The sequence below is a fragment of the Pangasianodon hypophthalmus genome, chromosome 28 (genome assembly GCF_027358585.1).
Source record: "Pangasianodon hypophthalmus isolate fPanHyp1 chromosome 28, fPanHyp1.pri, whole genome shotgun sequence".
In the NCBI taxonomy this organism is placed as follows: Eukaryota; Metazoa; Chordata; class Actinopteri; order Siluriformes; family Pangasiidae; genus Pangasianodon; species Pangasianodon hypophthalmus.
The window spans coordinates 13813357-13835890 of record NC_069737.1 but is presented as its reverse complement, the minus strand read 5'-3'; the positions used below and the strand labels follow the sequence as shown (position 1 = coordinate 13835890).

Below are 22534 nucleotides of genomic sequence, written 5' to 3'. Positions count from 1 at the left end.
CATTATCCTGCTGAAAGAGGCCACTGCCATTAGGGAATACCTTTGCCATGAAGGCATGAGCTTGGTTTGCAACAATGCTTAGGAAGGTGGTACATGTCAAAGTAACATCCACATGAATGCCAGGACCCATGTTTTCCCAGCAGAACATTGCATAGAGCATCACACTGCCTCCACTGGATTGCCTTCTTCCCATAGTGCATCCTGGTGCCATCTCTTCCCCAGGTAAGTGATACACACGCACTTGGCTGTCCACATGATGTAAAAGAAAACATGATTCATCAGACCAGGCCACCTTCTCCCATTGCTCTGTGATCCAGATCTGATGTTCATAAAACAAATGCATGAATTAACAACAACAGCAGGTGCTTTTAGTGGTGGACAGGGGTCAGCATGGGCACTCTGACAGGTCTGCAGCTACACAGCCCCATACGCAGCAAGCTGAGATGCACTGTGTTCTGGCATCTTTCTATCACAGCCAGCATGAACTTTCTAAGCAATTTGTGCTACAGTAGCTCTTCTGTGGGATCAGACCAGACAGCCTAGCCTACACTCCCCATGTACATCAGTGAGCGTTGGGTGTCCATGGCCCTGTTGCTGATTCACCGGTTGTCCTTCCTTGGACCACTTTTGGTAGGTACTAACCACTGCTTTCTGGGAACACCCCACAAGACCTGCTGTTCTGGAGATGCTCTGACCCAGTCATCTAGCCATCACAATTTGGCCCTTGTCAAATGCGCTCAGATCCTTACAATTGCCCATTTTTCCTGCATCCAGCACATCTACTTCAAGAAATTACTGTTCACTTGCTGCCTAATACATCCCACCCCTTGAAAGGTGCCATTGTAACGAGACAATCAATGTTATTCACTTCACCTGTCAGTGGTTTTAATTTTATGGCTGATCAGTGTATATACATGTAGATTAAAAGCTATATATAAAATTATTTCACAATGATATGTCAGTTACCTTAAATAATGCCTGGAAATAATCCATGACAATTATTATTGATATACATCAATAGATTTCTGATTAATCTTCGATTTATGATAGATACTGTATGTTGCATTACATACATTATTCTTTCTCATTTTAGTTCATCACACAATTTATCTCACCTTCTTTCATTAGGTCAAATGTTAAAATTTTGTGTCACGTTTTTAGATTTCCCTTTGTCTTGCTGTCCTCTGTCTCTGTTTTGGGATCTGCACTACTCTCATAGAGTTGCACCACCCTCTCTATGTATCCTCCTCTCTCCTTAAACATTATTACATAATCAGAAGACATCTTTTTATTTAAAACAAAAAACCTCAAAAATGAAGATGGACTTTCCATCTATCTGTGTAAAGCAGCACTTTGATTGGGTAGGCTATGATTTTTTTTAACTAATGTGGTTATTAAAAAGAGAAGCACAATTGCGAGGCATGGTAAATAAGGAAGTCACCAGCAGAACTGAGGTTAAGCAATGAATTGCATCAGAGAGCTATGTCTTGTGCTACTGTTATACATTGGCATTAAAATAAGCTCAAATCACCTCATTACTCCTCACTTGATAACACCAATCCTAACTGTTTCCTTTTTTGTAAATAGCTATATAATATTACATAAGAAATGAAATACTTAGGGACATGCGGTTATAGGAAAATAATCAACAAGAGGGAAATGTGATGTGGCCTGGCTCAAAGTGGAGTTACACGTATCACACCAAAGTTCATTATTTAACATTTATAGCACATCCTGACATGTTTTGTTCCTCTTATACCACACCATTTTGTCAGCGATTACAATCGAGCAGAGACAGTTGCAAATGAAGGCAGACTTGAGACCAAGAAGTAAGCTGATCCAATAAGTCAATCAAAAGCAGGGTGAGAAACAGGCATGAATCAGGTGATCAGCAAACAAAGACAAAACCAGAATGGAAGACTTAGTTTCACTGTGCATGAACTCAGAGAGAAACTTCACGCTGTGTGTGTGTGTATGTGTGTGTGTGCAGACTGAATCCAGGTGTGTGTGAGATCAGTAATCAGGTGAAGGTATATGTGATAGTGGATGTGGGTGACGGGAATGAGACTCAGAATATGTTCTGAGGCTGTGAAGGATTCTGGGAATTGGAGTTCAGGGCCTACTCCGGTGCTGACATAACATCAATGACAATCCTGTACCCAATAATACACGAACAATTCTTCTGGAATTATACAGTAGAAATGTACATTAAAAATTTGTGGATTTTATTATAACACTGAAGTACCAAACATTTTTTAAGAAATATTTACACTACGTTCCATGGGACAAGAATTGCATTGAGTTCTGCTGACACCTGATGACTTCCTCATTTAACAGCATTACACAATTATGATTTCACTATTCACCAGCGCAATAAGTGGCCTGTGTTGTTACAACCTATACACACAAAGTGGAGGTTGATGGAAGCAATTTATTTTATTTACAAATAAAAATGTCTACTTGTTGATATGGTAAGGTTTTCTGTCAGTAAACATTTATTTAACATATTTTTGGAAGGAATCGCCAGTGTCTGCGCTTTGTCACAGTCATACGTAACACTGCAACTTTGAGTTTTCCAAACATTATTATCAAAGAATAAATTACATTTTGCTTTACGGTTTCTTGGTAACATGTCTAGCTGCAATTTTCTTTCTTTTTGAAGTCAAGAGAAAGTGAGGGAATGACTGTTTATAGCTGTTAACTGTTAACATAAGCAAAGTGATTTTTAAAAAAATGTCATTCTCTTTAAAAAAAAATTAACAATTTTTGTTAAATATTAAGAAATGCATTCATGTTCTCTCTCTCTCTCTCTCTCTGTGTTATCATATTATTTGCTTTGTATGTGGTTATGTAAGCAAATGAAACAAAAGTAAGCTAGGTATACTGTAAAAAAAAAAGAAAATGTAAAATGCTAAATGTAATAAATTAAAAGAAAAAAAAACTGAATATGAAATTTGTTCATTTTTAATTGCATTGATATGCCATTCAGATGTAACAGCACATGTTATTTAAAATATCTTTACAATGGTTGAATATAAAGCAGATCACCAAATCAGTGCATCACCAAAACAAATCATATGCATCCCAATATGTACTATGAGATGTTATGAAATAACCACTCCATTTCTTATAGTTTTAAGAAGAAAGGAAAAGGAGAAGTACATTGTAGAAGTACTGGATTGCTTAAGGTAGATATCTGCCATTAAAATGAGGAAGGAAATGAAATGAGAAAGAAAGACAATACTTTCATTTCCTTGTTTTCTCATGATCATGCTCAAATAGGCTGTGTCATTCAAACAATGCTCAACTGGCAATTAAAGGCCCCGATGTGTGCTAAGAAAACATTCCCCACACCGTTACACCGCCACCACCAGCCTGAACTGTTCACACAGGGCAGTTTGGATTCATGGATTCATGCTGGTGATGCTAAGCTCTGACCTTTCCATCTTCATGTTACAGCAGAAATCGTAAGAGGGAACATAGTCATTTTCTTTACTTGTAGGTCTATCGTTAGAGGATCTTTACATGGAGAACACAGTTATCGCACAGTCTGTTATAGAATTTTATTTGGGTTTTTCATTTTGTACAGTGTGACAAGTGATAAGCTTAAAAGATAATAAGTGTGCATCTGTGTTCATTCATCTCTAGGAGAAACATGGAGCAGATGTTACAAACTGACCACAGTGTGTGTGCTGCTGCTGTGTGTTCTCCTACTGACTGGCATCACGGTGCTGTGGATCAAATTCAATAACGTGAGTACAGAAAAAGACCAGCTACAGATCAGATACAACAACCTGATGGAGAACTCCGAACTGCACAGTGCAATTTCAAAATTTGGTAGGTGAATACTGTGTTTATGTGAAATGTTAAAAACTCACATCTACACCAGAAATTATTTCATTCATTTTTAAGGCAAGACGCTACAGGTGAATAGGATTTTAAAAATCTATAAATAAATAAATAAATAAATAAATAATAGATTTCACAGTTAATCTTTGGCAGTTGATTGCTCTTACAGATTTTTTTTTCTTTTTCTGATAGTGGAACTTTTTCAATTACATTGATTTAGGAAAAATAAGACTGCATCTAATTAAATATGCATAAATTTGTTTATTTAATAAAACCAAAAATTTATTGTTTTGTGAAGACGCTCTCGTGAGAAATCCTTTTACAAAATATTTTGCTGCCAAACCATTTCTTTATTGTTTAATCAAGAAAATACCTCCATAGTTAATTCCCAAAATACCTTCCTAGTTTTATTTATTGCACCTAGTGGTCAAAATGGGAACTACAACAAGTAATAATAGCTGCTCTTTGGGGCAGGAATCACGGAGTGAACTCCACTAGAGGGCACTCCACCCTGGACTCTTGCCATTGCTTTCTGGACTCCATTTCCCATGTGTTCCTTGCCCCTCCTGTGATCTTGTCATGTGTTATCCTTGTCTTTGTGTCATGTTCTGATTGTTTCCTTGGTTTCATGTGTCTTGTTCTGATTGGTTGATTAAGTCATGTGTCCTTGATTGGTGTATAAAGCCCTCATGTAGCCATTGTCTCGGATCGTGTATTGATGTTGTAACCTGCAGTCTGTTCATGCCAAGGCAAGTCTGTTCAAGTCAAGTCAAGTCTGTTCAAGTCAAGTCAAGTCTGTTCAAGTCAAGTCAAGTCTGTTCAAGTCAAGGCAAGTCTTTATTTGTATTGTGGATTTCACTTTGCTAATTAAAAGCTGCACTTGGGCTTTTCACTACGCTCGCCTCAGTGGACTAATGTTACGATGTTATTATATATCATATTATATTTATATTTAAAGTAGTATAGGATATGACAAAGCAAATGCCAGCTGTAAAGAACAAACAGAAGAGACACAAAATCAAATTTGGATTTTTTTTTTTTCATTTGTGCTTACACAACTTCTGTGATTCCACAAAGAACTCCCTGCTGAGGGTCTGTTACAGCTAACAGCTAACTAAAGAACAAGACATGGCCTTACTACAGAAAAAGATGTTAAATGTAATCTCACTAAAAAACTGTCAATGACCTCATCAACCACGCCCTTTTAACTGTCATCAAATAACTCCTACTAAATGCATTTATCATAAGGAAAAATACTGGGGGAGATGAAGGTCAACTGAACATTATCCCCAAAAAACTAGAGGGCCTCAGAGACATTTTGGCTTCACTTTTGAATCCCTGTTCTGACTTCCAACCACATATACAGTCACTGGTGGTAACCTTTCAACTATTGATGCCCCCAAATAAGGAATCAGCTACATACCTCACCTCCAAGTCATAAATACAGTAACAGCTCTGTGCATTTGGGATTCAGTCATGAAAGACAGGGTGCCATGGTGGGATTTTATGCTTGAATGGCATTTGCACTACATTTAGATGAACAGCAGGGGGCAGTATGACTTTGAGTAGACCACAATCCCTGAGCTCCACATCCCTCCAGACAGGTGTTAGATGTGAAGAGCCCTTACAGGGTTATGGTGCTCCTTACATTGTGCTGTGCAGAAACCACGCCCATTATTTACAACATGTTTAGTCAAAATTAATAAATAAATATGCCTATGATTATAAAGAATGCAGCAATAAATATATATATATATAAAGTCCATATTTTGTGAAATAATTTAATACTTTTATAATAATTATTACAAAATATTATATTATAAAATATTTATTTTCTTTCAAAATGCCTCCCACCGAAAAAGCCTACTTTTATTTCATAATGCCCTTTTTCATTTCATCATTTTTCTATTTTTTATTAAACAGACCTTGAGAGTGTGTCATGTCTAGTAATAACAGCAGCTACTCAAAAAAATGTCTTTAGTGGGATTTATTTCCATAACAGGTTTGTCCATGAAACTAGTAAATTAAATCAAACTGCCATAATCAAATGCATGATGATGATGATGATGATGAAGATGATGATGATGATGATGATGATGATATTTGCAGCATTACACAGAAATAGCTCTCAGATTCAGCAACAAGGAAAAGTACAGTTTGGTGCCTTTATTTCTGAGAGTGCAGGTCACAGTTTAAAGAGAAGCCATTAAACCCAGTAGGATCAATTGTCTGATTGAGATAATGAGCTGATTAATGTCTCTAATCCACATACACAAGATTTTATACACAGCTGCTGCATGCACACAGCTGCTTTCACCATTGCACATCATCTGAATTTATTTTGATGTTTTTTTGCTGAAGGCATTGACGAAATGATAATAAACTCCATCCCCCTGTGAAAAGGGGAAAATGAGGCTGAAGTTTTCGCTGCTCATCGCACTGCAGCCGATTGTTTCTAATTGTTTTCAGCTCGTAGCTCATAGCAACAGTCCACACTGAGAGGCGTGACACCGTGACCACGTGACTCTCTGCCTCGCGAGAACACCGCGGGCAGCGTGCGGGATTGTGGTGAAGTCTCGGGGACTGTTCCAAATGCTCGCTCGCGCACCCCGCTATGACGTCATCGAACGGTTCGATTTGGGGCGGCGCCATGGGACTGTGACATATGTGTGACGTCACAAAGGGGACGCTTATATTAAAGAGGCTGCAGACAGCACGAGCTTTCTTTCTTATTTACAGCTGATTTCTTACTACAGTCTCACTGCAGAACGACGGACTAAACGATGGAGAAGTTGTATTATTTTCTGCCATCAGTGCTTAAAAACTGGCTAACAACGCCAGACAGTGATGAAGAGGAAGAAGTTGCAGCCGGAGCAACAGAAGAGGAAGAAGTTGCCGAGCAGGATGAAGTTGCGTCTGCAGCAACGGAGCAGGAAGATGCTGCGCCTGCAGCAACAGAGCAGGAAGATGCTGCGCCTGGAGCAACGGAGCAGGAAGATGCTGCGCCTGGAGCAACGGAGCAGGAAGATGCTGCGCCTGGAGCAACGGAGCAGGAAGATGCTGTGTCTGGAGCAGCGGAGCAGGAAGAAGTTGCGCCTGGAGCAATGGAGCAGGAAGAAGTTGGATCTGGAACAACGGAGCAGGGAGATGCTGCGACCGAATTACCAAAACAGGAAGAAGTTGAGAGAGACTTCCATGAGAACATCTGTGGTAAAATGCAGCAAGTGAAACTCTGCGTTTTGACGAACAAAGAAACCCGTTTGAAAGGGCAGACCCTTGCCAGGCAGCTCTACCACCAGGAGGAGTTCAGATGTCCGAAGACTATCCGGGAGCTGAGTGAGGATCTGGAATTAGCCGAGGTAACAGTGAAAGCGTACGTGACGTACTTTAAGTTTGGGTCGATGTCTCTGAACGAGGCTCTCCGAACATTCCTCAAAGTGCTTTGGCCAGAGGATGAACTCGAGATTCAGCATCTCCTTATAACACACTTCTCTCATTGGTACCTTATGTGTACTGGACAACCGCTCGGCTTACAGACTGCAGTGTACAACCTGAGTTGGGCCATGATCATACTGAATGCTGATCTTAATGGCAGTCACAAAGGGAGGAAAATGACTTGTGAAGAATTTCTAGCAAACCTCAGTAGTGCGAGTTGCGACTTTCAGTATCCTCTGAAACATTTGAAGAACATCTATAAATCGATCAAAACGAAGCCGCTTAAAGCGTTCAGAGTTAAAACTAGATGTCGGTCTGTGGGCAGAAAGGAAACATCGATACCAGAGGATTCTGGCTGTAAGTCATCATTTGGGACTGACAACAACCCTACCACTACTGTCCACAAAACAGGAAATCTCATCTGCAAAAGAGTTACAGATGAGAACGGGAGAAAAACCAAAAAGTGCCAGAGAGCATGGAAGCAGTTTACTGCAGTTCTAAAAGGCATGGTTCTGCATTTACAAAAAGACACATCTGACTTGTGCGAGGCAGACAACAAGAATGCCATTAGACTGCATCATGCCATGGCATACCCTGTAGATTACAAAAAGAGGCCCCATGTGCTGTGCCTCAAGACCGCACACTCCAGATTCTTCTACTTCCAGGCCGAGAGTGAAGTAGAGCAGACATCATGGGTTGCGATCATTAACCGCATCGCCGCCCGTTACTCTGCTCCTCCACTCACTTCTGCTTCACACAGCATCAAGACACATCACCCTCAGGTCCTACCTTCATTCCCCACCACTCTGTCTCTAGAGCAGCAGCTCGAGTACCACAAGGACCAGTTACAGAGGGTTTCAGAACATATAGATTACTATCTGACATTGCCTCTTTGGGATGGTACTTTATCTTTAGCTTATATGGAGCAGGAGGTGAAGCGCTACACAACGTATGTGAGAGCGTTACAGGAGCTTGCTGCAGAAGAAGATGCGGGAGAAGGTTGCACAAACAGGACAACAACAATGTACAGGGGTATAGTTACTTTTATTGGTTACAAAAATTAATAAAGATCATTCTAATGATACAATGATGGCTCTGATGCAATACTATGTGTGTCTAATATGATATAGTTACTATAGTAACAGTTTACTTGTATGGCATGTGATCTACATAATCTAGGGCTAATAATAAACAGATAAACAGGTTGAAATGTGTTGTTATTTAACAAAGGAGAATGTGTAATTGTTGATATGATGACGTTTTCCATTGTGAGATTTCTGTTTATTTAACATTTATGGAAGGAGTCTCCAGTGTCAACACTATGTAACAGTCAGTGAGTTTTAAGCCATAGGAAAGTCTTCAGGACAGAGGAGTTTGCACTCAATAACACAATTTTATTATGTTATGTTTATCTTGTTATGTTTCACACACTTTTCACATGTGGACTTTTCATGGTTTTAATATGATGGCTGTATCATGGCTTTTATCATGATCTTAATAAGATGGTGGAAATTTGATGGTTTTACAACAAAATAAAAATTGTCAGCAGGGAATAAACATTTTATTATGGAAAAGAAAAAGGGCATTATGAAATGAAAAAGGGCATTTTCAAAAAAAAAAAAAAAAAAGATGTTATGGAATTAACATTGAACCAAAATCTGACAATGTTTTTTGTGAAAAAGAGTTTGATGAAATAATATTTTCTAATAATAAGTGCAGTATGATTTATTTCTTGAATTATTTCACAATGCATTGATTCGGTTATATATTTATTGATGCATTTGCTCACTTTATTATTTCTTTATTTATTTAATTCTGATTAAACTACCTCTCTCTCAGCAAAATAAAGCTCAGGATCAAAGTTCACACTGAGTTGTCTGGTTCCTTGAGTACCTTCAACTTGAGCAAATATTCCAAAGTATACTGATTGCAATGACAGGGAAAATACGGCTTGCAGTGAATTTTATAAAACTCTAAATTTGTGTATACCTCTATACAATAATAATAATAATCATACACTAATTCAATACTTTATTTACTTTATCATTGGATGGCAGTACAATAAGTGCAAAACAAAGAAGGCACTACATTATTTAAGGATATTTAAATAAAGCTATTCACAAGCACTATATATACACAATGCAGAAGTATGTGCCATGATCATTGGCAATATCTTATAAATATCACTTTAGATGTATTTAAAACATTGCATGCAAACAGTACACAGGCAAATGGAAAGTACACACATTTGAAATATAAAAATTCATCTTGACTTTATTTGAAAGCAAAAATCATTCTAAAAATGAAAACTGTGCTTTTTTTTACAGTCAGATGCAGAAGCATTGGGCATTTTCAGGCATGTATTTCATTTTATAGTTATTGCATGGTTTATGAAGGTCAACACATTTTATTTCATTTCTCGAATCTTCGCCATGTAGACGAATAATTGATTTTGGCCTCTGTCTCCTCATATTTATATCCCAGTGAAACAGTAATTGGCAACCTCTTTAAGAGTTCCTAAACACTCAGGTGAACTGGAAAATGTAAATATAAATGCAAATGCCCAATTCAATTCTAAAAAAAATATAAAATGCATAAAAATAGAAATGCATTTTCTTCATAAAAAATTCTAGAGGTGCCAATAATTGTGACACATGGGGCTTTGTTAATATATACAGTACTTTATAGTATTTTTTTAGTATAAACTTTGTTATTGATTTTTATTTTATGACTTCTATGTTATCAAGACATTACGTTATCAAGCATTTTCAATTTTCAATTTTAAAAACATTAGTTATCCAGCACAAAATTAAATGTTACAGAAAAATGTCTGTATGTTGGAAAAGAAAGCAGCAAATTACATAAGAGACACTTTTCAGACAAAAAAACGTAATGAAGGCTGCTGGGTTTTGCTGCAAAAATAAGAAGAAAGTCTCCAGAAGAACTGTGGCTGCTTCTGCGATGCTCAGTAACACTTACAGCTCATTTCCTTATAAAACTGCACTAATTGTACCTGAGATACTATTTTTTTAAAAGCAAAGGGGTCGTCACACCAAATATTGACTTTGTTTCATTCATTACTGTTTACTGCTTTTTATGGCATTATTTAAGGTAGAAACATTTAATTTCATTATTTCATTTATATATATATTTCCTTGTATTTATTTTTAATTAAATATTAGATTTCTCTCATGGTTCTAGTGTGAGGTTAATCCAGTCTTTTGACATTCTTTATGGTGGGTGCCAATAATTCTGAAGGTGACTGGATTTTTTTTTTGCAAAGGCGATAATACATTTTTACTCATAAAACAATCATAAATGCAATAGTATGGCTACAGTTGCTTTATGTGTATGTGTGTAATTGTAATGATGGTCTTATGTTGTTAGTGGAGACGAGTTATTCACAGATCCAGTAGTAAGTTTCTGTGCATGGTCTGTCATACCATCCATCACTTCCATCATACCTGTTTACAACACAGTCCTCACTATCTGAAAAAACATTTCCAGATGACCAGTACCTGAAACAACAGAGAAAAAGTCTATTGCACTGGACACACTGAGTAAATGAATAAAATCCCAACGAATAATGTACAATCCTGTGTAATGTATATTAATGTATAATCTCTTACGCAGTGGTCAGTGATGTTCCATCCACCCATTTAAACACTCCTTCATTATCAAGGTCAGTCAGACCAATATAAACGCCAGGTTTCTTGCTCTTGCTCAAATTATCCACAAACTCCTGTTGAGGTGTTAGAAACCTGATTAGCACAGTGCTAAAATGAATGTAACGTAGAAACTAAATGTACTCAGTGTGTTGGTTCCATAATCTGCACACACATATCCTATAATATGCATATGTACCTGCTCCTCTTTGCTGTTTATGATCATCAGGTCTGCTCCTCTCTCTCTGCAGTCCTGTCTGCTCTCAGTCCAGGTCTTCCTCTCACTGGAGATGTAGTAAGGCTTGGAGCTAAAAAATGTCCATCCTAAAAGCCAATAAATTAAAATGTTCCAATTTTAATTTGAATGATTTGGTTTCAAAATGTGTTTAAATTTTAAATCACTCTGGAACCAAAATATCTCAGTGCTGTAAATGAGTTGCCTGTGAGAGTTAAAGAGGAAATAAGAATCAGGGTATTTTTCATTGCTTGGATTTTTTGTTTTTATCTTTCTTCAGAACCATTTCCTACACTAAGTCCCAGAATTCATTTATAAGTTAGAAGTTCGGCTGTAAAGAAGATGAGAAAGAAACACTGACAGAGAGACAGAAGTAAAGTGTTTTGGAGCCTTGAATCCGAATTCCTTTCCCTATGGGAGCACCAGGAATGCAGTGCTGAAGGACATGAGGTTTGTAGAAATGGAGAATTGTGCAAGCAGCAGATGAAGTCTTTAACGTAAGGTGGTGTGAGGTGTGATTGTGGAACTGGAAGGGGATGTATGTCTGAAAACTTTTTTTCTTGCTTGGTTGCTTACGGCTAAAAGCTCCACACTGAAGTCTACCAGCAGGAATGGTTTAAAGTCTGTTCAGTATTATGGAGTGTTCAATGTGCTACAGAAACTTCAGCTTGACTAGTAAAGCTTTCAAACATGGTCTTTCTCTCAAACTTCATTTATTTCATAACTCCATCTACTGTATGTAGTTGATTTAGTACTTATGGAAATTCCAGAGAAACTGGACCACATGACTTCAAATGATTCTACCTGCACATACCTTAAATTCCATTGCTAAAGCATTCAGTGCTTAAAGAAAACTATTGTTCAAGACTTTAAAGAGTATGTTGTAACAACATCAGGTATTTGGGATCTATCTGGAATAACTTGAGGCATGGTAATTAAGTGACAAAATATCTCAGAAATGTCAGAAAATATCAGAGATCGGACAGACAGTTTTTGAGAAATGTAAACTAATAACTAATAATGTGTCACGTTTCTAAGTGTTTTTGTGCAACAAGAGGCTTTTAAAACAACAAATCTGTAAACTCTTAACTGTAGCCTACATAATCTGTGTTAACCATGTTCTCTGTCAGACTCAGAGCAGTTCCTGTCCATGGAACTGTTACAATCATTCACCACATTTAAAGCATGTACTCACCCAACTTAGTCAACTTTTCCTGAAGTTCAACTTTTTGCTTCTGTAACTGGTCTCTATCTTTAGTCAGGTTGTTGTAATTGGTCTGTAACTGGTCTCTATCTTTGGTCAGTTTCTTGTAACTGGTCTGTAACTGGTCTTTTTCTGTGTTCAGGTTGTTGTAACTGGTCTGTAACTGGTCTTTTTCTGTGTTCAGGTTGTTGTAAGTGGTCTGTAACTGGTCTTTTTCTGTGTTCAGGTTGTTGTAACTGGTCTGTAACTGGTCTCTCTCTTTGGTCAGTTTCTTGTAACTGGTCTGTAACTGGTCTCTCTGTGTATTCAGGTTGTTGTAACTGGTTTGTAACTGGTCTCTCTCTTTAGCCAGGTTGTGGTAACTAGTTTGTAACTGGTATCTCTCTAATTTTAACTGGTCTCTCTCTATAGTCAGGTTGCTGTATCTGGTCTGTAGCTGGTTGTTTTCTGTATTCACGCTGTTGAATTTGATCCACAGCACTGTGATGGCAGTCAGCAGGAGAACACACAGCAGCAGCGGACACACTGCAGTCACTCTGTAACATTTATTCCCTGCATGGTTGTTTCCTGTATTTAGAAAGAAATTATATAATTTACAGCAGGCAAAATATACCAGCACCTTGGTGTGAGCTATAGATATTCTTGAAAATAGGCAAAAACAAACAATAAAAAAACCTTTGTTGTTTTGCTAGTTATAATATCAGTAAATGACCTTGTTTAGACACCAAAATGAGCAACATACCAAAAAAAACTGCAAAGAGCCACCCGCTGAGGGTCTGTTACAGCTACCAGCTAACCAAAGAATAAGACATGGCTTTGCTACAGAACTGGCAAAGCTGTCGACACTGTAAACCTACAAGGTTTTAAAGATGTTAAATTCAGTTGGCTGGGCTTTAACCTCAGTAAGAGCTTCAGGTCTGTGTTTGGTTTTGGTATTGCAAGCACGGGATATGCAACCAAATATTAAGTGTTATTTACTTTAATTTACTCTAAGACTATCTGATCCTATACTTTTGCTCACCTAAAAATTGGGTGGTCTACCATCAAAGGCACCATTTTCTATGCTGTTTAACAAATCTAGATGTAAATATCAGTAAATGAAAGCTCAAATTCTGATCTATCGTCTCATAATCATCTTTTGATCTCAAACCCAGATATCTTCAATTGATGGAAATTAATAAATTAATAAAACAAATAGATCAGTACGTATACACATATTTCTGAGTGTGAGTGTATCTTCATAGGAGTTGTCAAAGTCACTGGAATCAGCTCTGTTGTCTTCAGCAACTTCTGCATTTGCATAAATATCCTCACTCATCTCCATTCTTCTTTTTGCAGTAATCCTGAATGCAGTTGTACCAGTATGAAATTGTCTAAAACTACACAACACTCAAAGTGGCTATCTGAAAGAACATTGCCTACTTGACTGCTTGTGTTGCTGTTATTTCCTGTTTTATGCATTTGGCTTATGTGTTTTATAACAAGCAAGCAAAATGTGTGATCTCAGGGCGTTGACCTGACAAACTATCATGACAAACTATAAGCAGAAAGGCCTCACGAACAGAAGAATTTTTTCGGGTGTGTCCTGTGCACTTTGAATCTAGAATTTTACCTTTCCGGAAAAACCCCATAGAACACAATAATTTGCGATACTTGACAAAAATCTGACCCTAATAATAAACTGCTTATAAAAACACATTTATACATTTGGAAGACTATGACACAGAGACAGACAACGCCAACACAAAGAGTACCAACAAATTCAACACACAGGTACAGCTACAGGGGTTGCAGGTAAGGGAGTGAGATGGAAAATATGCCTACCAAAAATAAATATGCAAATCATCGTTTAAGAGCTGCCAGCCTTTGCACATTTTGTGTAGGAGCTTCACATTTTCACAACAGAACACAAAAATGTCTTTTTTATTACATAATAAAACTGGCAGATGAGCCAAGTGACATGTGAATACGAAACAGTATGACTGACAGTTGTGCAGGGGTTTTAAACACCAGCTGATGCGGCTCCCATGTTTTCTGGCACGGTAAATGGGGAAGGTTTAGAGTTCATTAATGTAAAAAAAAAAAAAAAAGCTATCAATGTCTGATTGTGCATTAAAATCCCCATGATGCTAGAGCCATCTGTGGCTGGGAGTCCAAGAGAGCAAAATTGGCCATGCTCTTAGAGTGGGAGGGATGGCACTCTCTCTCCTGTCAATCACAATGACACTATCCAGTCATGGGCATCTGTGAGCTCAAGTATGTGGAAGTGGGCGGATAGTGCTTTACTGCGAATGTGTTATGCTGCCCCCTGATGCCTGCCCCATTAGCAGCATTTCAAAAAGATGCCATCAGCTGGCTTCACGTGTCTGAGAGGAAGCATGTGTTAGCCTCAAAACCATGTAGCTTATATATCAATTTCATTCTTAGGAAAGTTTAAACAAAAAAAATGTTCTAATCAAGAAAGAAAAAGCTCTATGGCTTTCATAAACAGACAAAATGTTACTGAACACATTTGAAAAATGTGCCTAATGTTTGAATAGTTGGATAATATTCATAAAATAGCAAATTTGAGAACTCCTGCAAGTCAAGAGTTTTTAGAGTGAACGCAGAGGATCATGTTCGAAGGACTGATCCATAGTGGTGTGCTAATGTCGGTTATATGCAATTAGGCTACTTTTAAAGCTGCTCGGCTTCTTATATCATGGCCACTGTTATACGTCAAGTCTTGAAAAATATTACTAAATTCTGACCTGGGACTCTCTCAGACTGGCCTGAAGATTAGAGGGAGTTTAAATGTGGTTATTCCAAAAAAAAGAACGAAGCAGAAAATGAAATGGGGATTGTTATGTGCAACTGCACATCGTTTTAATCAGTAACTGTGTGTTGTAAGTTTCATAGATGTTACAGGTTGTTCGTTGGAGCATGTTGCCTTCATTCACTGCCTCAATCAATCCAGGCTGCGAAGAGGAGGAAGTTCAATCCATAAAAGCTGCTCTGGAACCGGAACCAGAAGAGGAGAGTACAGAGAGACGAAAGAGCTGAGAGTGTGACAAATGAAGAAGAAGTTGTGAATGTTTGTGTTGTCTGTAATTGACTTACTGAGTTGTGTTCTGATTTGTTTGATTTTTGTGATTTCTCAAACAAGACCCAGACTATGTACGCTGTCTGTTTTTCTTTTGTTTAACAAGGCTTGGACAGGTAAGAAAGGGCACGCTCATACATAACACCACACGTAGGTAACAAGATACCTAAACACATTAAGAACGTGAGGGAAGCCTAGTGTAGGTAGACATCTTTGGTTTGGTTTGTTTCTAGGGGAGTGAGTGTAAATTTGAGAATAGGGAAGTTTGGTTTTGGTTATATTATGGTCTTTCCTTTAGCACCACCATGGTCCAGCTCCTTTTTCTTTTCCTTCTTATTTATACTCCTTTTAAATACTTTGTAAATATTTCTCTTATGTCTGGCATTGGCATGCTAATGTGTGTTAAAATATAAAGCGCTGTTGAACAAGAAAGCACAGTAAACTCCATACACTAACAAGGTGTTTGTGGACTTATGTGTAGCCAGGTAGATTTGGATTGCACTAATTTAATCGCTCATGAAATTTCCTTGCTGGATCATGCCCCAGTGCTTCATACTGGGTGATTCCACCCTCCCAGTATGAGACAGTGAAGGCACACATTAAGCAGCTTCTTGACAGCCAAATTATCAGAGAAAGCAGAAGTCCTTATTCATATCTACCATATATATCTCCTATCGTCTTGGTGGTTAAAAAAGATGGTAGCCTTCAACTCTGTGTTGACTATTGACAGCTGAATGCGAAGACCTGCCATGGTGCCCATCCCTTACCCAGAATAGAAGAGTCGTTAGACGCATTGTCACGCATATACAGTTGTACAGTACCCATCTGAGGTTTTGGGGAGTTCTGTAGTTTGTGGACTTATGTGACCACAACTGTATTTTTGTGATTGCTTTATGAGATTTTCTAGATATTAACTTATTTGGATTCATACTGGTTATGAATGTTCTAATAAAAATGAACACACGTTTGTATCTGTTCTGCCATATGAGCTAACACTGCATGGAGCAGATGTTACAGACTGACAGCAGCCTGTGTGCTGCTGCTGTGTGTTCTCCTGCTGACTGCCATCACAGTGCTGTGGATCAAATTCAACATCCTGAGTACAGAAAACAACCAACTACAGATTAGATACAACAACCTGACTATAGAGAGACAGACCAGTTACTGACCAGTTACAACCCTGACACCCCAGCTCTGAATGTCTACTCTTGGATTGAGCCTTGGGTTTTGCCTGTGAAGACTGCATTTGTCATTAAAAAGGAATAAACCAGCATGAACACGAGAGAGCTGTCTATGTGAGAAAAGCAGGATTTTGAAGCTGAGAAAAGAGGAAAAATCAAAGAAAAATGTCCCCAAAAAGAAATAATCCACTGGTGTACTAACAACCAGACATCAAACTGGTCCACCAAGGAAAACAACTGCAGTTGGTCCACCAAGGAAAACAACTGCAGTTGATGACCGAAACATTGTGAGACCTCCAAAGGGCAGGGTTGAAAGTATCACAATCCACCATTTGAAGAAGACCTCGAGAGCAGAAATATAGAGCCCATACCACAAGATGCAAACCACTTATCAGCAGTAAGATTTGGAAGGCCAGATTGGAATTCACAAAGAAATACAGAGATGAGCAACAAAAGTTCTGGAACCATGATAAACCTCTACCAAACTGATGTAAAGGCCAAAGTGTGGAGAAAGAAAGAATCTAATCACGATCCAAAACATACAAGCTCATCGGTTAAGCATGGTGGAGGTAGTGTCATGGCTTGGGCTTGCATTACTGCTTCTGAAACAGGCTCACTAATATTCATAGATGATGGAACTCATGATGGTAGCAGCAGAATGAATTCAGAAGTCTGCAGAAAAATTCTGTCTGCCAATTTACAGAGAAATGCATCCAATCTAATTGGGAAGAGATTCATCATGCAGCAAGACAATGACCCAAAACACACTGTTAACACAACAAAGGACTTCATCAGGGGAAAAAAGAGGAAGTTTTAGAAGAGGAGACTGAAGGGAGAAACCCCACAAAACATGCTAACCTGTGGCGTGGAATTAACAGTAGACCAGTATCTAACGAGCGTAATGTGCGAAATTGGGAGTAAGTATGAATGAGATCAGAAATGTATGGGGGGGCGAGACCATGAAGTGCTTTGAAGGTGATAAGGAGAAACTTGTATTGAATACGGAAATGAATGGGTAGCCAATAAAGTCTGTGTAGGATGGGAGTAATATGAGAGGATTTCTTTGAAAAAGTGAGAACCCTAGCTGCAGAGTTCTGGATATATTGGAGCTTATTTAATGTTGTGTTTGGTAGACCATAGAAAAGAGAATTACAGTAGTTTAGTCGAGAAGTGATGAAGGCATGAACCAGTGTCTCAGCGCCATTGATATTTAAGAAGGGACGTAAACGAGCAATATTACGGAGGTGAAAGAAGGCAGATTTGGTGAGTGAAGAAATGTGAGGCAGGAAGGAGAGAGAGGAGTCAAAGATTATACCCAGGTTTTTAACGGTGGTGGAAGGTCAAACCAAAATTCCAGCAATGTTAACATTATCAGCACAGAAAGGAGCAACATTTTTTGGTGAACCAACAAGTAGTAGATCTGTTTTATCAGTGTTGAGTTTGAGAAAGTTACTGGTCATCCAAGCATTTATATCATTAATACAAGTTGTTATGGAGTTGGTGGGAAAAGGAGAGTTGTGTTGAGAACTGATATAGAGCTGGGTGTCGTCTGCATTGCAATGGAAGTTAAACCCGTGATGATGAATAATGTTACCTAAAGGGAGCATATAGATGATGAAGAGTAAAGGCCCAAGAACAGGACCCTGAGGAACACCGTGAGAGACAGGAGCAGTAGAGGACTTAGCCTGGCGGACAGAGATGTAGTGCTGGCGGTCAGACAGGTAAGAAGTGAACCAAGATAGGGCAGTTCCAGAAATACCAAGAGCAGAGAGTCGTGAGATTAGAATACTGTGAGAGATAGTATCAAAAGCAGAGGAAAGATCTAACAGAATTAAAATGCTAATGGAGCCAGAGTCAGTGGCCATAAGAAGGTCATTGACAACCTTAAGAAGAGCTGTGTCAGTGCTGTGAAGAGTGCGAAAACCGGACTGGAAACATTCATAGAGGTTATGAGATGACAAATATGACTGAAGTTGAGCAGCAACAACTTTTTCAAGTAGCTTTGAGAGAAGCGGAAGATTTGAAATTGGTCTGTAATTGGCCATATCAGAGAGGTCAAGGCCGGGTTTCTTTAACACTGGTGTGACAGCTGCAGTTTTTAATTCAAGAGGAACAACACCAGTGCTGAGAAGGTGAGAAATGAGAAGTGAAATAGGTCACGAAATAACATGTGCAGTGTTTTTGAGTAGAGCAGTAGGAGAAGGATCAAGATGACAGAAAGATGGATTAGATTTTTTGAGTAGCTCAGAGATATAAGCAGGAGTTGGAGGGTCAAAATCAAAAAGTTTATTGACTACAGAAAACATTGTTTTAGGACAGGAGGATGCATTGGTAATGAGGGCAGAATAGTAACTGGAGCGTGCTTTAAAGCAGATTTATATCGTTGGATATGGTCCTTGTAAGCAATAAGATGCACGTTCAAGCCAGTTTTCCTGTAGAGGCATTCAAGGCGACGACTAGTAGTTTTCAGTTTGCGAAGTGCAGGGGTAAACCAGGGAGATGTATGTGAAGAAGGTACAAGTCTGCATTTAAGGGGGGCGTGTATATTAAGGGCAGTAGAAATAGAGGAATTATATTTGGCAAGGATATCAAGGGCACTAGTGTGTTCAGTAATGTCAGAAAGATATGTTTGTACAGATTCAGTAAACAGTAATGGATTGACAGAATTGAGGTTACGGAAAGTAATGGTAGATTTCACCCTAAGGCGAGGGAGAGGCATTTCACAGTTTAGTTCGATGAAGAGGTGATCAGAAAGTCCAATCTGAGAGCCAAGCACAGAAATATTACATAGGCCAGTAGTACAAACCAAATCAAGTGTGTGGCCTTTTAAGTGTGTAGGAAAGTCAATATGCTGTACGAGATTGAAACATTCAAAAACTGACATGAGTTCGCAGGAATCTGCACAATCAATATTAACATGTATGTTGAAATCACCAAGTAAGATAACAGAAGAAGACACAGCGCAGGAAAGGGTTAACAGTTCATGCAGTTCAGTGAAAAAATTTGACATTGATTTAGGTGGACGATACAAGAGAATTGCAATCATGGGAGATGTACCAGAGATTTTGAGAACTAGATATTCAAATGTTGAAGTCACATGAAAGTCGATGGTATTGACTGGGATGTTATTATGGTAGACCGCCAGACCACCACCCCTAGATGTCAAACGAGGTTTGACCAGGTAGCTGTATCCAGAGGGAGTGAGGAGATTTACGTGGAAATAGTCATTAGGAATTTGCCATGTTTCAGTAGGCAGCAGAAAGTCTAGGTCTTTCTCAGTTAGTAACGTGGAAAGCACAGTAGCCACAGTAGCTAGTATGTAGTCGTGTCGAGACGAGGGTGCGATTTCAGGCTATGCAGCTGAGATATCGAGTAGTTGAGCGCCATATCAACAACGCTCCTGAATAATAAGCCCAGAGTTATAACTGTAAGCAGAGTAGGTACTAGTACGTTGCGAGCGGTGATAGACATGGTTAAATGGGAAGGCACAACATCACTGGCGATTGAAGAACACACATCTCTTGCAATAGTACGCAAGAGAGCCGCAGCACTCACGCCGCTGACGATCAACACAGTATGGAGACCCTGTCAGTCAAATTAGATGGCAGGGGGTGCCCCACCATCCAAAATACTGTCCACGATAGAAAAATGAGGGAGTGGAGACTCACCCGCCAGCTATGTAGAAGGCCCAATGGAGCACGAAGATCGACAGACAACAGCAGAGTGGTGTGATTTGGATGAATAGCCAGTGATGAGTACGGGTTATCCAATCAGAGTTATAATCCACGGTAAAATGACAACAGTAAAGTCCAAACTATAAACCAGTAAAGTCAGGTGTCCGGAAGAGCAGGAGAGGAGATGAAACGATAGACGCGAAACACGACAGGACAAAACGAACAAACAAAAAATTCCAGCAAGAAGCGGCAGCAAAAACGCGCACAGCGTACTCTCACCGGAAGCGGAATGAAAAAAAGCTTAAAAATGATGAGACCTAAATAATCCACCTCATTCACATTCATTACACCCACAACTGAGTCCATTACATGCCTACTGATGACTTATAATGGAAGCATCACCAAAACAGGCCAAAATATATTAGCCTATATGGATAAAAACTAGGAGAGTGTGGCACTCTGTGTAATAAATAGACACGATCGTGAGTCTACAGCACTGTGCTCGTTACAGTTAGCCCACAGCCTCATTTCTTATCATACTGTGTCTTCTTAATACAACTGCTTGTGGTGCTGTTGCACTCGGCTTCACAAAAAATTTAAAATAATACTCTTAAAAAAGGTTTGTTAACCGGAAATAAAATGATGTGGTATCATGGTAGTGTGTGAGCCTTATCTGCAATCAGTCATGTAGTTTGCACACTGCTACGTGTGAGAAATTTTCCAGAGTCAGAAAACTGTGTAGTGTTCACGAGGCATTAGTGTAACAGTTTGATTTAAAGCCTGGTGCATTAATACTAAAAATTACTGTGATGTGATTACAGCTGTGCGTACACTGAGGTTGTTAAAACAGCTTTGAACACAGCTTGTCCAATCAGATTTTAAAACAGAAACTATCTATTTCATAAACATGTATTTTTAAGTGTGAGTATATTTTACCTGAGGTCTCAGACTGCTTGAGTCTTCCGGTCCGCTGGGTCTCCAAATTGTCCTCGTTCACATCAATTTCTTCATATGAACTGTTACTGTCACTGGAATCAGCTCCGCTGTCTGGAGTAACACCTGCATTTGCATAAATCTCCTCAATCATCTCCATTCTTCTCTTTGCAGTAATCCTGAGCTTTCAAACGAACAAACGCAGTTGTACCGGTATTTATTTGTCTAAAGCTACACTCAGAGTGGCTGTCTGAAGAAACACTGCCTTTGTGTCTGTGTGTTGGTGTTATATTGTGGGCATATTTCCTGTATGACTATTTTTACTTAGGTTTTTCACAACCAGCAACATGTGTGAATAATTTGTGACTCCTGGGTGCAGATCAGACAAAATGTCAAGATACTTTAAGCAGTAAGGCCTCATGACCAGAAGACCTTTTTGGTGTGCCCTAAACACTTCATTTTTAATTTTTTTTTTTACATTTGGGGCCTGATTACAACTATTAAGTGCAGCAACAATGATGATTGAAATTACAAACTTGTATAGGCCTACACATGACACTACATATTCATATGACTCTCAGACTCCCCTTGGGGAGTTATATCATTAGGATTTATTTGCAGCAAAGTCATTAAAATATCCACCTCAATAAAATCCAAGTTCAAGACCAAGAGACCAAGACCATATTGAGCGATACAAACACTAGTAAGTCTGAGACAAGTCCAAGTCAATTCAGGAAACTTCCCAAGTTTTTAGCCTTGGCAAAAGCTGGCAAAAGAGATTGCAAACAGTGAATAGCAAAAAGCAGAATGCAAGCCACTGGCAAAAAGTGTAAGGAAAAAAACATGGACTGCACCAGTGCCCAGCTTTTGCAGCACTATGTCACAAAGGCATCAAAAGCAATCATTTGAATGTCAGTAAGTGAAGAGGACTTCTTATACATAGGAAGAGTTGTACATGCTGCAGTGAATAACCTGAGCCATCAGAAGGATCGTGCATGGTATACAGCCAAAATAAGAAGTGTTTCATTAAAATTGAAGCTCTACACAGGGCCAGAGGTAAATGTGCTATGTCTTTCCATCATTCAAAAGATTCCACGCCCTCTTCAGATATAGCTTACAAAGCCAGTGCAGGTTGTTTATAGAAGTCCCTGTCTGATACTGAAGCAAACTGTGTCACTGATGTGTGAGATGCCAAATATTAGACATTAGTTTTATGTATTTACTCAGTCAGACAAGCCGTCATGGTCAGGGCACAAATGTCTCACAAATGAAGCTC

At 38.8% G+C, this 22534-nt stretch overlaps 1 protein-coding gene and 1 pseudogene across 1 annotated transcript; one reads left to right on the top strand and one right to left on the bottom strand.

Moving 5' to 3' along the window:
* The window catches only part of LOC117596657 (C-type lectin domain family 10 member A-like), an 80778-nt pseudogene that overhangs the window by 19808 nt on the left and 38436 nt on the right, over positions 1-22534 (top strand).
* Positions 10637-21418, bottom strand: LOC128317641 (CD209 antigen-like). Its single transcript, XM_053230855.1, has 5 exons — positions 21262-21418; positions 12380-12955; positions 11149-11273; positions 10914-11026; positions 10637-10802 (listed from the first exon to the last, which is right to left on the bottom strand). The coding sequence occupies exons 1-5, from the start codon at positions 21416-21418 to the stop codon at positions 10682-10684; spliced, it is 1092 nt and encodes a 363-aa protein (XP_053086830.1). The 3' UTR covers positions 10637-10681.

What these genes read in the sequence shown, in the direction of transcription:
- LOC128317641 (XM_053230855.1), bottom strand. Translation starts at nt 21,418, where the DNA reads ATGGAGATGATTGAGGAGATTTATGCAAATGCAGGTGTTACTCCAGAC. An exon ending in TAAACAGCAAAGAGGAGCAG is followed by an intron (nt 11,027 to 11,148) that starts GTACATATGCAT and finishes ACACCTCAACAG; the next exon opens with GAGTTTGTGGATAATTTGAG. An exon ending in GGAACATCACTGACCACTGC is followed by an intron (nt 10,803 to 10,913) that starts GTAAGAGATTAT and finishes CTGTTGTTTCAG; the next exon opens with GTACTGGTCATCTGGAAATG.